The sequence below is a fragment of the Cladosporium halotolerans genome (genome assembly GCF_011745625.1).
Source record: "Cladosporium halotolerans strain TM138-S3 chromosome Unknown Sca13, whole genome shotgun sequence".
NCBI classification, from domain to species: Eukaryota; Fungi; Ascomycota; class Dothideomycetes; order Cladosporiales; family Cladosporiaceae; genus Cladosporium; species Cladosporium halotolerans.
In genome coordinates this window covers 446,112-462,920 of record NW_027191464.1, presented here as the reverse complement: position 1 = coordinate 462,920, position 16,809 = coordinate 446,112, and the positions used below count along the sequence as shown (strand labels likewise).

General features: G+C 59.4%; 7 protein-coding genes across 7 annotated transcripts; 6 read left to right on the top strand and 1 right to left on the bottom strand.

Annotated features, from left to right (window-relative positions):
- Positions 1–82: 82 nt before the first annotated feature.
- On the top strand, positions 83–1,320 carry WHR41_04641 (uncharacterized protein; the record flags this gene model as incomplete). Its single annotated transcript, XM_069373247.1, has 2 exons — positions 83–412; positions 484–1,320. 2 exons carry the CDS (start codon positions 83–85, stop codon positions 994–996), a joined length of 843 nt encoding a protein of 280 aa, XP_069229884.1. The 3' UTR covers positions 997–1,320.
- Positions 1,088–2,384, bottom strand: WHR41_04640 (uncharacterized protein). The gene is made up of 3 exons (XM_069373246.1): positions 2,256–2,384; positions 1,370–2,193; positions 1,088–1,315 (listed from the first exon to the last, which is right to left on the bottom strand). The coding sequence occupies exons 1-3, from the start codon at positions 2,326–2,328 to the stop codon at positions 1,217–1,219; spliced, it is 996 nt and encodes a 331-aa protein (XP_069229883.1). The 5' UTR covers positions 2,329–2,384; the 3' UTR covers positions 1,088–1,216.
- Positions 2,385–2,545: 161 nt separating this feature from the next.
- On the top strand, positions 2,546–3,643 carry hus5 (SUMO-conjugating enzyme ubc9). The gene is made up of 4 exons (XM_069373245.1): positions 2,546–2,778; positions 2,836–2,996; positions 3,053–3,076; positions 3,138–3,643. The coding sequence occupies exons 1-4, from the start codon at positions 2,744–2,746 to the stop codon at positions 3,389–3,391; spliced, it is 474 nt and encodes a 157-aa protein (XP_069229805.1). The 5' UTR covers positions 2,546–2,743; the 3' UTR covers positions 3,392–3,643.
- Positions 3,644–3,776: 133 nt separating this feature from the next.
- On the top strand, positions 3,777–5,822 carry WHR41_04638 (uncharacterized protein). The gene is made up of 2 exons (XM_069373244.1): positions 3,777–4,217; positions 4,283–5,822. The coding sequence occupies exons 1-2, from the start codon at positions 3,874–3,876 to the stop codon at positions 5,706–5,708; spliced, it is 1,770 nt and encodes a 589-aa protein (XP_069229806.1). The 5' UTR covers positions 3,777–3,873; the 3' UTR covers positions 5,709–5,822.
- Positions 5,823–6,565: 743 nt separating this feature from the next.
- On the top strand, positions 6,566–6,787 carry WHR41_04637 (uncharacterized protein; the record flags this gene model as incomplete). The annotated part of the gene is made up of 1 exon (XM_069373243.1): positions 6,566–6,787. The coding sequence occupies one exon, from the start codon at positions 6,566–6,568 to the stop codon at positions 6,785–6,787; it is 222 nt and encodes a 73-aa protein (XP_069229803.1).
- An 849-nt stretch (positions 6,788–7,636) lies between these two features.
- WHR41_04636 (uncharacterized protein) lies at positions 7,637–9,265 on the top strand (the record flags this gene model as incomplete). Its single annotated transcript, XM_069373242.1, has 1 exon — positions 7,637–9,265. The coding sequence occupies one exon, from the start codon at positions 7,637–7,639 to the stop codon at positions 9,263–9,265; it is 1,629 nt and encodes a 542-aa protein (XP_069229804.1).
- A 4,803-nt stretch (positions 9,266–14,068) lies between these two features.
- Positions 14,069–16,304, top strand: WHR41_04635 (uncharacterized protein; the record flags this gene model as incomplete). Its single annotated transcript, XM_069373241.1, has 3 exons — positions 14,069–14,580; positions 14,630–16,061; positions 16,122–16,304. The coding sequence occupies 3 exons, from the start codon at positions 14,069–14,071 to the stop codon at positions 16,302–16,304; spliced, it is 2,127 nt and encodes a 708-aa protein (XP_069229801.1).
- Positions 16,305–16,809: the final 505 nt, after the last annotated feature.

Sequence of the window (16,809 nt, the reverse complement as noted above, 5' to 3'; positions counted from 1 at the left end):
CCGCCCTCAAGAAAACCCTCCCACCACCCATCTCATCGCGCAACCTATCCTCGCGCACGCCAAAAAAAAAAGCCGAGCAACCATGCTCGCCACGCCCCAACACCGCCACCACCCGCACACCCACGAGCTCTCCTTCCTGCCCAAAATCCCCTCGCCACTCTCCCCGCGGCGCAGCAGCAGCAGCAGCAACGCCCAAACCCATGGCCCTCCGCCCCAGCGCCCGCCGCAACCCGTCTTCTCGATGTCCGCCAACCCGCAGCCCCAACAATCACAGGTTCCCTACTCGCAGCGCGCGATCAAGCGCGCCCCGGCCGTGAGCCAAGACGCGCTGAAAGAGCGGCGGCGCGGGATGTTCCTGCGGAAAGTACGGGAGGGGCGGGAGGAGAGCCGGTGGGGGAGGAGGGGGGAGGATGTGAGTATCTTTTTTTTTTATGGCTTTCTCTCTTGCCTCAGAGGTGGAGTTGCTGATTGGATTTGACACAGATGATGCGGCTGGACTTCGTGCAGAGGCAGCGGGCTTGGGAGGCGGAGCTGGCGCGGGCGGCGCCTTTCGTTCGCGAGGAGGAGGGGCTTGAGGAAGAGGAGGAGGTGGGGGATGTGTTTGGGATTCCGGAATCGAGTGCTGGCGGCGACGATGCGATGCAGTTTTCGGCGCCGGGGTCGCAGCAGCAGCAGCAGTGGGGTTGGCAGGCGACGCAGGAGGAGGCGGACGAGGTTGCGGAGAGGGAGAGGGAGGAGTTGGATGCGTTATTGAGTTTGCTTCCTGGGGAGGAGTTGCAGGGGGCGCAAGAGCAGGCGCAGGGACAGCAGCCGAGTTTCGGTTCGAATGAGGAGCAGCAGGGTGAAGAGCAGATGTCGGAACACTTTGGCAGCGACGCCGACGACTACGATGCGCTTTTCTCGGACTTCATCAACGCGGACGCGCATGAGACGGTCGGTGGGTTCGATCAGGCTCAGGTGCCTGAAGGGAGTGGCGATGCCATGGACATGTCATAATAGTGAGATGGCGGCTCGATTCTTTTGATGGACTTTTAGCGAGGCGTTGGGGAAAGGGACAACCAGCTCACAGCACGAGCGACACCGAGGATTCTTGTTTTTCAAACGGCGCGTTCCAACGCGGTACTTCATTTTGCCGGGGTATCATGGGCTACAGAATGTAAAAAGATCACTTCCGTCCGCCGTTCAGATTCGTTAACCAAACGTCACCACGCTTTCTTCACTGTGTGGGACATCCACCCTCGAGCTCGCCCAGAGCTTCTTGCGCAGCGCTCATGTCGCCAACAAGGTCCGGCGGTGGCGAGCCTGCGGCTTGCATCTTGAGGATGTCAGCAACTGTCGACTTTGCACAAGCCGATGGGAAAAGACTCACCTTCTGCATCCTCTCAACGATATACTCGCGGTCATCATCATTATCATCCGAGTAACCCTTCCTCTCAAACCTACCAACAATCTCCTTCACCAGACTTTGCTGCTCCTCATACCTCGCCAGATCCTCCTTGCCCGTACTCGCCTTGTTCTTCTCCATCCAAGCAGGAAACTTGTCGTGCAGCTCCTTCATCGGCTCGTACAGAATCTCCTTGTTCGTCAGCTGCGCCATCATCCCCATGAGCATCTTGTTGAAATCCTCCTCTCCCCCGCCGCCCATCCCACCACCAGCCTGCAGCTCCTTCATCATCTGCGCAATCATATCTTCTTCCGAAGACGGCGCGCCCTCCGCCGCCGCCGCATCCGCCGACGCACCCGACGCCTGCATGCGCTCCATCGTCTTCCGGATCGTATCCTGGAAGCTCTCCTGCTGGCCCGCGCCAGCCTTCTTGCTACTCGAGCTCGCGCCAGAGCTCTCAGCAGCAGGCGTAGTGTGCGGAGGCGGAGGAGGAGTCTGCTGGATCGCTTCGGTCGCTTTGCCGATGTGCTCGGCGGCCGCGGCGTCGCTGGGCGCTTGCCCGGCTTGCACGAGCTCCTGCATCATGCGCTCGAACTCCTTCTGCATCTCCGGGTTGGAGTCCAGCTCGCCCATGAGGCTCTGCATGCCGGCTTGGAGCTGGGCGGAGAGCTCGTCGTCTTTCGGGAGGCCGGAGGGTTGCGAGGCATCTTGAGGCGGTTTGCTGGGGCCGGAGGAGGTTGATGTGCTTCCTGCTGCTGCTGGTGCTTTAGGGGCGTCTTTGGGCTGCGCGGAGAATTGGTCGAGGACGTCTGCGTTGGGGTCAGTAAAGCTGGCTTTTGCGTTTGGAGGTGGCTTGCGTGGTATGAGGTACCGTCCAGGTCGTCGAGGTCATCCTCGTCTGGGTCAGGAGCTGTCTCGACCTGTTCTTTAGCTTTGTCCGCCATGGTGATGTGCTACAGCAAGGACGCTCTAGACACTCGAAATATTGACAGCGAAGTAAAGAGTATGGCCCTATTCGCCGCGGTGACTAGGTGCCACCCTGTCCCACTTTCACATGATGTTCCGAGGTAAATCTTATCGATCGCGGGAAGATCCGCCGCGATCGGCAAGCCGATTCCGCTTGAGCAACATGTTGCACGGGCTTCAACATGTTGCATCAGCAGTAACGTTGTTACAATCGCAAACTGCATAGCGCATCCTCAAGCGACAAGGCTTCACAGCTGTCTTTGTCACTCACCTTCGCTTGTACAATACACAACCGCATCACCGACCGCTGCGACCGCATTAGGATCACAAGCTCCGCAACAGACGCTTCCGACAGCAGAACCACCGTCGCAAACCTTCTGGACACACACAGCCATGTCGCTTTGCATGAGCAGATTGCAAGAGGAGAGGTAAGAGGAGGACGATCTCATGAAGAGAAAGTGATCAACATACTCATATCTCAACAGGAAGGCATGGCGTAAAGATCACCCGTTCGGCTTTGTCGCAAAGCCCATGAAGAACTCGCAAGGCGCGCTTGACCTGAAGCGTTGGGAGTGTATGATCCCTGGCCGCGACAAGACTATCTGGGAGGGCGCTTTGCTCAAACTTGAGGTTCAGTTTCCTGACGGTAAGACATGGCAGCTGAACGGTTGGGTAAATGCAAATCGCTGACGCATGCCGCAGAGTACCCTACCAAGCCGCCGAAGTGTACGCAACCCCGTTTCTATGAAGTCGTTGGTAAGCGATGTATACTTACAAATCATGACAGGCAAATTCACACCCCCGCTCTTCCACCCGAACGTCTACCCCTCCGGCACCGTCTGCCTTTCGATCCTGAATGAAGAGGAAGCCTGGAAGCCCGCCATCACCATCAAGCAAATCCTTCTCGGCATCCAAATGCTTCTCGACGAGGTCAACCCTGAGTCGCCAGCGCAGGCCGAGGCCTACAATCTGTTCAAGAAGGATCGTGTAGCGTACGAGAAGCAAGTGCGGAAGATCGTCAAGGACAACCAGGCGCCCTGAGACTTGGGTTTGGAGGCATTTCCGGGACTTATACTCTGCTTCAAGACTCGGCAAAGGCTGCACATGGGAAAGCGACGTGTATTTTCAACATCAGCGTGGCGTTATGGCGAATGGGCAATGAGTTTGGTTGATCAGACCGAGTGCGTGCAGCGAAAGCGCCTGCCCGGCAAACTAGGTGACGAAACGGCTTCTTCGAAAGAGGCTAACTACATACGATTCTCTCATCAAAAAATCAAACATGTTCATTCGATATCTTCAGAATTCCACGCATATCGCTTCCTGTAAATGCTGCTCTCTTGTACCTAGTGATCTGTTTCCGCGTCGGCCCGCAGCACCATGGGGGCTAGCAAAGTCAAGTCGCGATCTGATCTCATCACTTCAACCCCCGACGCCCCGAAAACTGCCAGTCCTTTCCTCACAGTACCCGGGCGCTTGTGCTCGCCAAACAAAAACCCGACTTCCCCGTTCCGGACTACCATGAGATGAGCACCTTCACAGCGCGGAGCGCATTCTCCGCCTCCTCCCTCCTCCGCCGCAACGCCGCCGCGCCCTGGACGTGCCGATCATGTTTCCAATCGCAGCAGATCCAACAGCAAGCCAGGCTTAGGTTCTCGACGTCGCAACATGCCTACACGCAGGCGGGAAAGAGGGCGTGGCGGGAGAAGATGAAGAACCCTCGGGAGAGGAGGAAGGTTGCGATTGCGGCTACGGTGGTGTTTCTCGCGGGCGCTGGAGCGCTGGCGTTCAGTGAGCAGGCGAGGCATTTCTATACCGCTTGCGAGCGCAGTGGGAGGGTTGGTGTTACGCTTGCGCTTTGTGTTAATGAGTAGGTCTCAAACGCTATTAGATCATCCGTCAGGACAAAGAAGGAGACTGACAGTCGTGGTCCAGTTATCGCAACACGTTGAAGAAACACGAAGATCCCAACTATGCGGCTTTGCTCTCGGCATGTCACAAGCGCTGTGCGCAACGTACTCTGGTTGCGATGGAGAAGAACGGCAGCATCTTTATCAAACTCGGACAGCACTTGTCTTCGCTGAACTACCTGCTACCTTCGGAATGGTGCGACACTTTCATCCCGCTTCAAGACAAATGTCCTGTCTCTGGATACTCGAGCATTGAGGAAATGGTACTGGCGGACACTGGCAAGAACCTTGACGACTTCTTTGAGGAATTCAATCGGCGGCCAATTGGCACTGCGAGCCTGGCGCAAGTGCATATGGCGAAGCTGAAGGGAACGGGCGAAAGCGTGGCCGTCAAAGTGCAACATCCGGCTCTGGATGAGTGGGCGAAATTGGATCTGGCATTGACACGGTTTTCCTTCCGGACATTGAAGAGATTCTTCCCTGAATACGACATGACTTGGCTGAGCGAGGAGATGGAGGTTTCATTACCGAAAGAGCTCGATTTCAGGGAGGAGGGCAAGAACGCCAAACGCGCGAAAGAGTACTTCTCCCATATTCCGAGCCTGCCCATCGTCATTCCGGATGTGATCTGGGCACAGCGGAGGATTCTCGTCATGGAGTGTGTGAAAGGACACCGGCCTGACGACCTGGAGTTCCTTGACTCGAACGGCATTGACAGGGACGAAGTTTCCGCCGCCCTTTCGCGAATTTTCAACGAGATGATCTTTGGCACTGGGGCGCCCTTGCACTGCGACCCTCATGGGGGCAACCTCGCCATTCGCCTGAACCCCGACAAGCGCAAGCCACGAAACTTCGACGTGATCCTGTACGACCATGGTCTTTACCGTGACATCCCCATGGACCTGCGACGAGCCTACGCACACCTTTGGCTTGCAGTCCTTGACGTGGACGAGAAAGCGATGCGCAAGTACGCCTACGATGTTGCAGGTATTGGTGACGAGGAATTCCCTCTGTTCGCGTCCGCCATCACAGGCCGAGACTACAGCGTCGTCACATCTTCCGTCGCCAAAGAGCGCAACTCGACCGAGAAGCAAGCGATCTCTGATGCCCTAGGCGATGGCCTCCTCGAGCAGCTCGTCCACTTGCTCGGCAAAGTGCCCCGTGTCATCCTCCTCATCTTGAAGACGAACGACCTCACACGCAGCCTGGATGAGAACTTGCAGACTCGCCAGGGCCCGATCCGGACGTTCATGATCCTCGCGCGGTACGCTGCGCGCGCCGTCTACGAGGAGAGCCTAGACAACATCAAAGGCAGCTTGCTGTGGCCAAGCAATTTCGCACGATACGGCATCGCTCTGGCCGCTTACGCCAAAGTCGCTGTCAAGCTGAGGGTGTACGAGATATATTTGAGCGTGAGGAGACATATGGGACTGAACGCTTCCCCCCTTTAGATTTTATTGTTTGGCAAGTTTAAGAGGAGTCGACAGAGCGCAGGCACAGTAGATATGATAGATTTTACGAACTTCTTGTACATACTCATTGATCTTACTTGCTTTCACCATGGATCCAGACCGCCTAATTCTGAGATTTGCGCACCCTACCAGTGCAATTACTTCGTCAGCATGTTGTACACTTCTTATCAGAAGCACAAGGGTCCAAGTCCCTGCATGGCCACGCACCAAATCCTTCACCGCAAGGTTATTCCACGGCCGTGCGGTCTTTTTCTCTACCTTCCGCAGAGCCTCCGACTTCAAACCTTAATCTTGTGGCAACAAAAAGTCGGATACGGGCTCTGCCCTAACCAGAAGGAATCCTTTTGAGTTTTGCACAAAACTCTCGAGGTTTCTTGCCCTTTACCGTATCATCTTGCGACGTCGCCTCGCTGACTGAGATGGCAAATACGCTTCCGAAAATCATGCGGATAAGGTCGGGTCGGTGTGGCTGCAGGGCCAGCGCGTACGGTACATGGCTACTCGTCTGCCGACTGGACGCCAGGACGTGGCGGTATGCTGTAGCTCGCCTCAGTAATGTGCTTACTGATTACTCTGTTACCTTGGGATTATTTAAGTAGTCTGCGATGCCCGATCGTGTGATGCAGGTAGGCTTCTTGTATTTGCGGTGTTTTGGGTCTTGCTTTTTCCGTACCATCTTCTTTCACCGTTTGCTTCAAGATAAGTATGTTGCCAGGCTATTTGAGCACGAGATTGTAAGGTACGTTCGGACGGCGAGTTGACACTGCATACGAAGACAGGGAAGAATCTGGAGACCCACGAATCGACTCTATCGATCATTCTCCAAGAAGGCAGCCATGTGCTCCTACACGTACATCCAATACTACTGTGGGTGCGACTACTACATGCTCTCCGACAGCGTCGAGTTCTGCAGCAACCGCATCTTCTCCGGCTATTCGGTCGACGGCTGGTCGAATGACATGTGCGAAGGCAAGGTGGTCAATTTCGCCGGAATCAGCAAGTTCTACTGCGGCGAATGTAGTGAAGACTACACGTTGGAGTATGAGCTTGAGGAATGATGGGCGGTTAGAGAGTATCGTGGTTTGATATCCCGGCGTTCATTTGGAGCATAGATCGGGAGTCTCAGCAGGCACATGGAAGAACCTTCACCCGCAAGGAGGCGGGTCCGCACGCCTAGAGCGCCAAATGGCGGACCTAGTATTGCGATACTTGAGATCTCGAATCTTATTCTACGGTATTACTCGTTAAGCTTTTGCTCCATGCATAATGCACGGACGGCAGGGTGGTGATGAGGCTGGCCTCATCACAAGCAGAACCGAGGATTGAGAATGTGATAGGAATGCATCCCAACAATCGAGCAAAAGAAAATGCCCTTAAGGCGATCGTCTTATTGTTCCACACTGTCCGTTCATAGAAGAAATCCCCACAGAACGCAGTGACCCATTGCTCTCTTGGAAAGCCGACCCCGTGCTCCATTGTTTTAGGCCCCCGCGTCTCCAGGGTGTCTGCCGTCCGCTCTCCACATCATCCCGGCCACTTCCCTGCCACTTTCATCCCCACGACATCATCCCGCGGCTCTGATGGGGTCATCTGACGTGCTCAACCTTTTGGCTCTTGATCATACAGGCATGCTAGATGACCGTCCAAATTGGCGTCCCCGCCCTGAATAGCCCTCCGCGGTGAAGAACGTCCGGCTCAGTGTGCCGCAACATGCCTTGTTACCGCGCGCCGGACAGCAATTGCCGGCCACCGCGCTTTTACAGAAAGCTAAAGACACAGGTAGCGTCAGACGGTTTCCTTATAATGTTCTTGCGTCGTTGTCTCAGTCGACTGCGACCTTTTTCTCGCTTTGTTTTCACCCTCCCAGCCTTGCCTTCATCGCATGTCTTCCTTCAAGTATTGTTAACATGAAGTCAGTCGTCTCCATCACAGCCGGCTGGGCCTTGCTGTATCAACATGTCTCAGCAGTCGACCCACGTGTCAATCTAGGATACTCGACATACACCGGCGTGCCTCTGTCGAACGGTGTTACACAATGGCTCGGACTCCGCTATGCTGCGCCGCCTCTTGGAGACCTCCGGTTTGCTGCACCTCAAGATCCTCTCGCAACCAATGAAACATTAGAAGCAGACGCTCACGGACCGATATGCTTGAGCACGCTTTCCTCGGGGCAGGCAGCTCCGCTGTCATCATCCACGATGAAAGAGGATTGCTTGTTCATGGACATCTACGCGCCTAGCAACGCTTCCTGCGAGTCAAAGCTGCCGGTGATGTTCTTCATCCAAGGCGGTGGCTTCAACACCAACTCCAACGCCAACTTCAATGGCTCCGGACTGGTGGTAGCAGGCCAGAGGGACATGATTGTCGTAACATTTAACTACCGTGTCGGGCCCTACGGCTTCCTCGCTGCACAGGAAATCTTGGAGGGCGGCAGCATCAACAACGGTCTCAAAGACCAACGCAAGGCCCTCGAGTGGGTTCAAAAGCACATCGAGCAATTCGGTGGCGACCCAGGCCACGTCGTTCTCTCCGGCGACAGCGCCGGAGCAGCGAGCATCAACCTGCAACTGACAGCATACGGCGGCCGAGACGACCACCTCTTCCACGCCAGCGCCGCCGAATCCCAATCTTTCGCCACAATCAACACCGTTGGCGAAAGCCAATTCATGTACGACAACCTCGTCATCCGCACCGGCTGTGCCACCTCGAACTCCACTCTCGCCTGCCTCCGCAACCTCACAGCCGACGACATCCAACGCCAAAACATCAACACGCCCTTCCCCGGCGCCCAGACCGCACCCCTCTACATGTACGGCCCGACCCTCGACAACGACTTCATCAAAGAGTACACCTACCCGGCCTACGCGAACGGCAACTTCGTCCAGCTCCCCGCCATCTACGGCGACACCACCAACGAAGGCACCATCTTCACGCCCAACACCACCTCCTCCTACGGCGAAGCAAACACCTTCATCAAAGCCCAGTTCCCCTACATCACCCTCTCCCAGCTCCGCGCCTGGAACGCCCTCTACCCCGTCGAAGCCTACCCGTCCTTCCCCTCCACCGGCCGCTTCTGGCGCAGCACGGCAACGGGCTACGGCGAGATGCGCTACAACTGCCCGGGCCTCTTCATCAACGCCGTGTACGCGCGCCTCGGCGTGCCGGCCTGGAACTACCGCTGGGACGTGCGCGACCCGCCTTCAGAGGCCTCCGGCGCGGGCGTCACGCACACGGTCGAGATCAACGCGATCTGGGGGCCTGAGCTGATCCCCGGCGCGCCGGCGAGCTACCTGCCGGGCGGCGTGAACGCGGCGATCGTGGACGTCGTGCAGGGGTACTGGACGAGTTTCGTGCGGGCGTACGATCCGAATGTGCTGAGGAAGGCCGGGACGCCGGTGTGGGAGGCGTGGAGGGCGGGCAACGAGTGGAGGTCGCTGAAGTTTAGGACGAACGCGACGGGGATGGAGGATGTGGATGCGGGGCAGAGGGGGCGGTGCGAGTATTTGAGTGGGATTGGGGAGGCGTTGAGGCAGTGAGGGAGGTGGGGGTGGATAGATAGATAGACGGTTGGGTTGGTTATGATGATGATGATGATAATAATGAGATTTGCACTTTTTGTTTTCCACTCTGCCGCCAAGCAAGTCTGTTACAGGCGCCGTCAGCCGGCTCGATTGTTCTCGCTCCCGGCACGTACGCCCGCAAATCGATATAAACCCAACCATGCAGACGATCTCTCACCTCGCACAACAGCTCCCCCGGCCACGGACCGGCGCACCCGCTTCCACGGCGTCAGCGACCACCCAGCCAGCGAATGGGGCCCGGTAGGATGCCGTTGAGGTGTCGCGAGCGTTGCACTGCGCTTCGGGGAGTTTGTGGGAAAAAGCCGATGGGTTGTATGGGACTGGGGAAGGGTTGTACGGGGTGTTTTGTCACATTGAGCTTGATCAAAGTCCACGCGTGGGAGAGGTCGAGAACTCGAGGACGACGCGTTGGAGGTCGTGTCGTGGATTGAGAGCGGTTGGGAGTGCAGGAGCTGTAGTGTTAGGTGGAAAACACCGTTCGAATTCGATCTACTCGTCTCGTCTGGTCCAATCGATCGGCGGTCAACGTCAATCGTAAATCGAAGTGGAATGGCAGTGGTGCTCCGGTCAACAAAAAGTCACATCACAACAGATTCATGCAACGAACCAACCAAGTCAAGCAAGTGCCAAAGCCTACATTCTCCCCATCCCCCCTCAGCGCTTTCTCTCGCCAAACCATCAAGCCAACAACATCAACCCGCCGATGGGAAACGACCAGCACGACCAACCCGTCTCAAACAAGAAAATGCGCCTCCAGTCACACCGCATCCCTCGTCCCCATCCCACCCCATCCCCGGCACCCACAACCCCGGGCCCATGATTGCGAGCGGTTCGCTCGCCCCGGTCCCGAGCGCGAGGGCTCTGGAACACCGCAATGTACAGTAGAGTAGAGTACTGCGACAGAAATGCAGAGAACGGGAGCGCAGAGCAAGGGTGCTGGCCTGCTGCCCTTCAGCCGCGCAAGCGTGGGGCGTGCTTGGTCTAAGGTAAGGTAAGGTATTGCGCTGTGCTGTGCAGGATGGCGCAGGACGGGAAGCGGCATGGCAGGAAGGGCGGAGACTCCGCGCGCGCGCGCGCGCGCGAGCGCCACAGCACGGGACGGGAGGCAGGGCGTCTATCGATGGAGGGAACGGTGCTGGAGTTGGAGTTGGAGTGGGAGTTGGAGTCTCGACCGACGCAGGCTCATGAGACAGCGTGGGATGCTGTGAGACGTGTAGGGTCGAGCGGCTGGCGCTCAGGGCGCGGTTCAGGCACAGACGGATACATAGGCCAGGCCGCACGGGCAGACAGGCCGGCAGGCAGGCAACAGGGGAGTTCTGGCGCCGTGAGGATATCTTGCCACAACGAGGCAATGCCCGTAATAAGGTATGACCAAGCCTGATGAGACTGACGGCGTCTTCGGACTTTGGTCCGCTGGTTGGCACGCACGCGCGAGAGCCAGGATACATTGATTACGATACTGTATCCTGTGGCTAGACGCGCACGCCCTTGCCGGCGAGCCTCGTCTCGCGCTTACAGAGTGCTTGGGGAGCATATGGTGATGCGGTTTAATCAAAGCGGCGACGACGGCGAGGGCGGCGGCGCGCGGGCGAACCGTTGCGCTGGGATTGGGTTGGGAAGAAGCCGCGCGAGTTGCCGCTGGGAGTGTTGGGTTGTGCATGTTTTGCGCGGCTGTGCAGTGCGGTCGAGGCGAGAGTAGCTTACCTGTGTCTGTCTAATCAGATTGGAAGGGGAAGTGGTCGGCCTGGCCAACTGCTACTAGTATGTACAGTAGTGTGTCGTCGAACCACGGTCGGATTGATATTGAAATGCGAAGAATACGACGCGAAATGCCATTGGCGTCTGTGCACTTGACCACGTTCCACATCCTCTTCCACCTACTTTGCTTGCCTTGCTACGACAGAGCAGAAACAATGATGTCTCTCGTATTACCTCCGTACCCAAAGATCCGCATTCCTCCCCATCTACCCTACCCTCAACAACTCTCTCGCCCAGCCCATCCCCTCCAAACGATCACCAAAAGATCGCCCCCATATCCCCCATTCGCATCCTCCACCAATGCCACCCTCGAAACTGCGGTACATCCGCATCCATCCCTCCAACTAGCCTCTCTCGCGTAGCTGCATGTCCGGCCTCCGGATCACAGACAAGCATATACCCGTAGCCGTGCACAGGCACACACACGCACACATAGACACACATCCTTCACCGGCATCGCGCTTCCGCCGGCGCCGCGCCGTGCCGTTTGCGGAATAGCCGGCGCGCGCCGGCCGGACGTTGGGCGGGCGGGCTTGAGCTGCGGGGGCGCGGCGTGTGTGTGAGACGCTGCGCTGCGCGGGTTGGTGGGAGGGAAAGGCGCGATGGGGTGGGGGAGGGCCGGGCAGAGTACTCTTCTCAGAGCACAAGACGATGTGCGCGCGTGGGTACATGTGCTGGGCTCGACGTCGATGACGATGCAGAGCTGCTGGGCACGAATGCATGCCACACCTCGAAGGCAGACCGGCGGCGGGCGGCGGGCGGTCGGCGCCTGCGCCTGCGCTTGCGCTTGCGCTTCTGATAGATCAGCGCAGCGCAGCGCAGCGTATCCACATCCACATCCACATCCACATCCCTCCCCTCGACGAACCTTAACACCACGCGGATATGGCGTCCGAGCGCGCACATGCCAGACCCTGCGACGCTTAGCGAAGAAGAGCACCGAGCGACGACGATGGTGAGGAGAAAGGCTCCAAGCGCGCACAGGGCCCACTCCGCGCGCACCGCGCGCCCTGCATCGTTCTGCGCGGACGGGCGGCGCGGGCTCGCGCTTCCGCGAGAGACAGAGCAAGCCAGCCAGCCTGCAGGCGCGTTTTGGGGCCGCCTCTGGCGCGCGCGCGCGGGCCCCGGGCGTTCAGCTCGTCAGCCCTCAGGGCTCGGTTTAGGGCTCATCACTGATCAGAGGGAACGGGAGGGGAGGGGAAGGAAAGGGAAGGGTGTTCCTGCCGCTGCTGGCTGCAGCTGCACGCACGCACGCACGGCCGGGCGGTGCAGTACCCGTTTGAGCCATCCATCCAGCACGGGACTCGCAGCAGAGAACAGGGTCGAGGGAATGCACATCCTTCCTGGGCTTGCCGCTGGCTGCAGCTGCTGGGTTGCGTTGTGGCGGCGCGCGCTAGGCAATAGGCGAGCAGGTCCTGCTCCGACGGACCAGACCCGACGCGACGACGACTGCGCACAGTGTGCCGCGATGGGGACGCCCGGGCGGTGGTACTGGGCTGCCTGGCTGCCTGCGGGCGGCCGAGGACAGGACAGGACGCCGAAGCAAGCGCTGTAGGTACTGTAAGCGGCAGGCGCCCGAGTAGGCGCGACAGCCGACGCGCGCGGACGGCGTCTGTGAAGGTTGTGAGATGAGACCTCGAGGAGGGAGTGGAGAGGAGATGAGAGGTGTGGTGGGTGCGCCCGCTCGCACTGGACTAGCACTGCCCGCTTCGTCGAAGATGCGCGGTGTTCTACGCACGCTCAGCAAGGCTACGGAGGTTAGCATTAGCTCTACGGTTTGGCTGGGGCAGGCCGGCGGCCGTTGGGCGGGTCGCGGTCGGGGTTCGTCACTGGCGCGTCCGAGACGCCGCTAATCCTGTAAGTGCTGAGGCGCTGCTGGGCTGTGACGGCGATGAGGCGCTGCGACGGATGGTGGAGCAGGGCCGGGGGGGTCTGGGTTTGGGTTCAGCGTGACGAGGCCGATGGCGATGGCGACGGCGATGGCGATGGGCGGGCAGGGCGTGGGTGTGGGTGTGGGTGTGGATGTGTGGGCTGTGGAGGAGGGATGTGTGGGCGATGGTGGATGGGCTGCTGCATCTCTGCCCTCCGCACGCACGCCCTGCCTGCTCCCCGTCGCCAACGTCGCCAGTCTCCAGTCGCCGCCAGTCGCCTCTTGCCCCGTCTCGTCTCGCATCGTCTCGCCGCGTCGCGTGCGTGCATGCATCCATGCACTGTAGGTAGGCATGCATGCACCATGCATGCGTATACCGCCGGCTTCCTGCCCGCCGCGCCAGCCCGCGCCCGTCCGCCAGTCTGCCTGTCACCCGCCAGCATCCTTGATCCTCCAGTGCCGCCGTCCGTTGGCAGCGAGTGGATCAGGGCCGGGCGCGCGTCAGGCGGATTGCGCGATCGACGAGGGTTTGGGCGCGGCGCTGACTCGCCGCCCGGCCGCCTCCACCGTCGCTCACTCTTCACTGACGGGGCCCTGTCGCCTTCCGGCCGCCCCGCCTGCTGCCGCCCGAAGTCCCGCAGCCCTCGAGCCGCGATCGGCAAACCTTCGCCCGCACCCTGCCTGAGGCCCTGACGCCCTGCCGTGATATCAACTGCCATCTGCCACCGAGCGTCTGCGTCTGCGTCCGCGCCTGCACGCCTGCGCCTGCACCTGCGTGCCACTCGCGCCGCCGCCCGCTAGACACACATCGCCGCCATCCTCCTCCTGCATCCCATCAATCCCACTTTCAACCTACCTCACCTACACCTCCCGCTTCCGCACCGTGGCTCCTGCTGCGCCGCGTCTAGCTAGCCGACCTTAGGCGCTTCTCCATGCGCCCTGCCCCACCCAGCGCTTTGCCTTGAAGACCACGCCTGCAGCCCCGGCCGCGCCTATTTCAAGCATCCTCTCCTGGTCCGCCGTCCTGCTGTGGCGATTCCTCCGCCACACTGCCTGAGCCAACCGGCCTCGATTGACTTTCGCCCTTTATCTGTCACCGCCGCCCTCCCTTCTTTGACGCCCGCCGGCCCATGAAGCCCATGCTCGAGCTGCTGAACAGGCCGCCCTCGGATCATGCCCACGTCACTGGACCCGTCGCTCCCATCAAGGATATAATGCCCGCGCAAGGTTTCACCGCCGTCAACGTGCTCGATCGACGACAGCCCTCCTTGCCTTCGGAGAACATGTCCAAGGAACCAGCCCATCCGTCGGACAGACCTGGTCTCGCCGCCACCTCTGCGGATCGATCAGTCGAGGTCGGCCAACAGTCCCGGAAATCATCTGGTCGCAACGACTCCGTTTTGTGTTCCGAGCCCGCCATCAAACAAAGCCCGGACACGGCCAAAAGGAAACGTTCGATCGCCGAGAGTATCGAACCGGTAGGTAGTGGAAGCCAATCGCCTACGGAACTGGCGCCGTCCAAGCGTCGCATGACCGAGTCGAGTAGCAAGGAGCATTCCAACACTCCTGACGAATTGCTTTCGATGCGAGACAGTAGCGATAGACTCCTGAGCAGGCGGCTGTCGACAGAATTCATGAACAGGTAAATGAAGCGTGGCTGAGCAGTGAGAACATCCCCTGACAGAACACAGGGACAGAGGCTCAAGGGAACGGTCGCCCGTGCCGACTCGTCATCAAAGGGTAGCTCCGCCCCAAGTTAGACCGGAGACCGAGGCGCATCTTGCAGAATCACTGGCCACACACCTGCAGGGCGTCGAAAATGATGGCACCACCGGTGATGGACAGGGCCCTGCAGGCATCAATTCCTACAACGACCTGAATAGTGACCCCTACAATCCGGATGACAATGGAGCCGATCCCACAGGAAAGCGCAAGAGGAACTTCAGCAACCGCGTGAAGACTGGCTGCCACACCTGTAGAAATCGCAAGAAGAAGTGCGACGAGACGAAACCTACCTGCACAAATTGCTTGCGAGGTGGCTTTGGATGTCTTGGTTACGGACCGAAGCCAGTGGGCACAAAGGCACCCAATACAGGGAACAGAGCCATATACATGCAGTCAAAAGGTCCGGATCCACCCCAAGAACCGGACAGGACATTATCTTCAGACGGCCCACGTTATCATCACTGGGGGAGGATGCCTCTTTCACCGACCACCCAGGATGTCCACAATCGCTATCCTCAACCCCACAGCCCAGTCGAAACACGCCGCTCCTCAAGCCGCGACTGGACAACCCACCCATACCAACACCAACGAGACCCGTCCTACCCCTTCAACTCCGTCCCTCACACCGAATACGGCCACTCCATTCCCCCCATGGCAATGTACCCCAACGAAGCCCCACCCGCCCGCGACCCCTGGCCCCACCACAACCTCCCACCCTACCGCTCCCTCCCCGGCCCCGCCGCACCCACGAGCCTCCCCTCCAGCATCCCCCCCTCGACCCCCCACCTCCCCTCCAGCAGCCCCACGGAGCGCGAAAAAATGCTCCTCGGCAAACCCTACCTCGCCTTCCAAGACCCCACCCTCCGCGCCGACACCTTCGCCTGCGCCGCCGCAATCGAAGCCTGGACCACCGCCCTCCGCGCCCCGCACGCCTCCTCCCCCGAGCACCGCAGCCACCTCCTCGCCGCCGTCTTCGACCCCGCCCTCCGCCCCGGCGGCTCCGGCTCCGGCGCAAGCCACCACGACACGAACAGCGCCAAACACCCCCCGCGCATCGGCCACCGCGTCGTCATCGCCCCGCCCTTCGCAGCCGACTACGGCTACAACGTGCTGCTCGGCGACGACGTCGCCGTCGGCCCGCGCTGCCACTTCCAGGACCCCTGCGAGATCTCCATCGGCGCGAGGACGCACGTCGACGCCGGCGTGACGTTCGCGGGCAATGCGGTGCCGCGGGCTGCGGACGGGGCTAGTGCGCAAGCGACGGGGAGCCAGGCGGCGCTCGCGGGCGGGCCGATCGTGGTTGAAGAAGACGTGTGGATTGGGGCTGGCGTCGTGGTGGAGGCGTGCAGGGTGCTGGGACGGGGGTGCGTGGTGCGGGCCGGGGCGGTTGTTACGAGGGTACGTACTGTCATCACTTACTCCCCTTGAGGAAGGCAATGCTAACACGATGGCGAACAGAACGTCCCGGCTTACACGGAAGTGGCCGGCAACCCGGCGCGCATCGTGCGCAGGCTGCTGAGGCCTGGGGAGGGGGGCGGCGAGCCTGTGGCTGTGGCGGGGGAGCCGGTGGATCCGGAGATCAGGAGGGAGAATGAGGAGATTTTGGGCCGGATGAGGGCGAGGAGGGGGTGGAGGGAGTGAGCGAGTGCGCGGAGAGGGCGGGGAGGGAACAGGATCCTCGTTTCTTGATCGCTTCGCTTCAATGTTTGGATGGTTGGGGGAAGAGGTGGATTGGATGGAAGGGAGAAACAGGAGGTCGAATCTAATGTTTTAGTTTTGTTTTGGTTCTGGCATTTCCATGGCGAGGTGACGCGGCATGCCATGGGCTCGCTGCCTATTTCGGTCTTGGATGAATGGCATGTGTAGCGTAGATATATGATGGCTTGGGATAGATATACTGGCGCTTCCGACGCCGATGGATAGCAGGTGGAAAAAAGATTGAAGGGGAGGTCGGTTTGTATGAACACTTTTCGTTGGGCGCGAGCCGTTTGCGCTGCTGCTGGAACGGTTTGGCCTTTCTTCAGATGTGACTTTCCTGCCAATGTGCAGGATTCCGGCCTGACGCTGGGGTGGTGATACAAGTATGACTCGAAGGACACCTACTCGTGATATCACGTTCATATTCGCAAGCGAAGGAATTGAATCC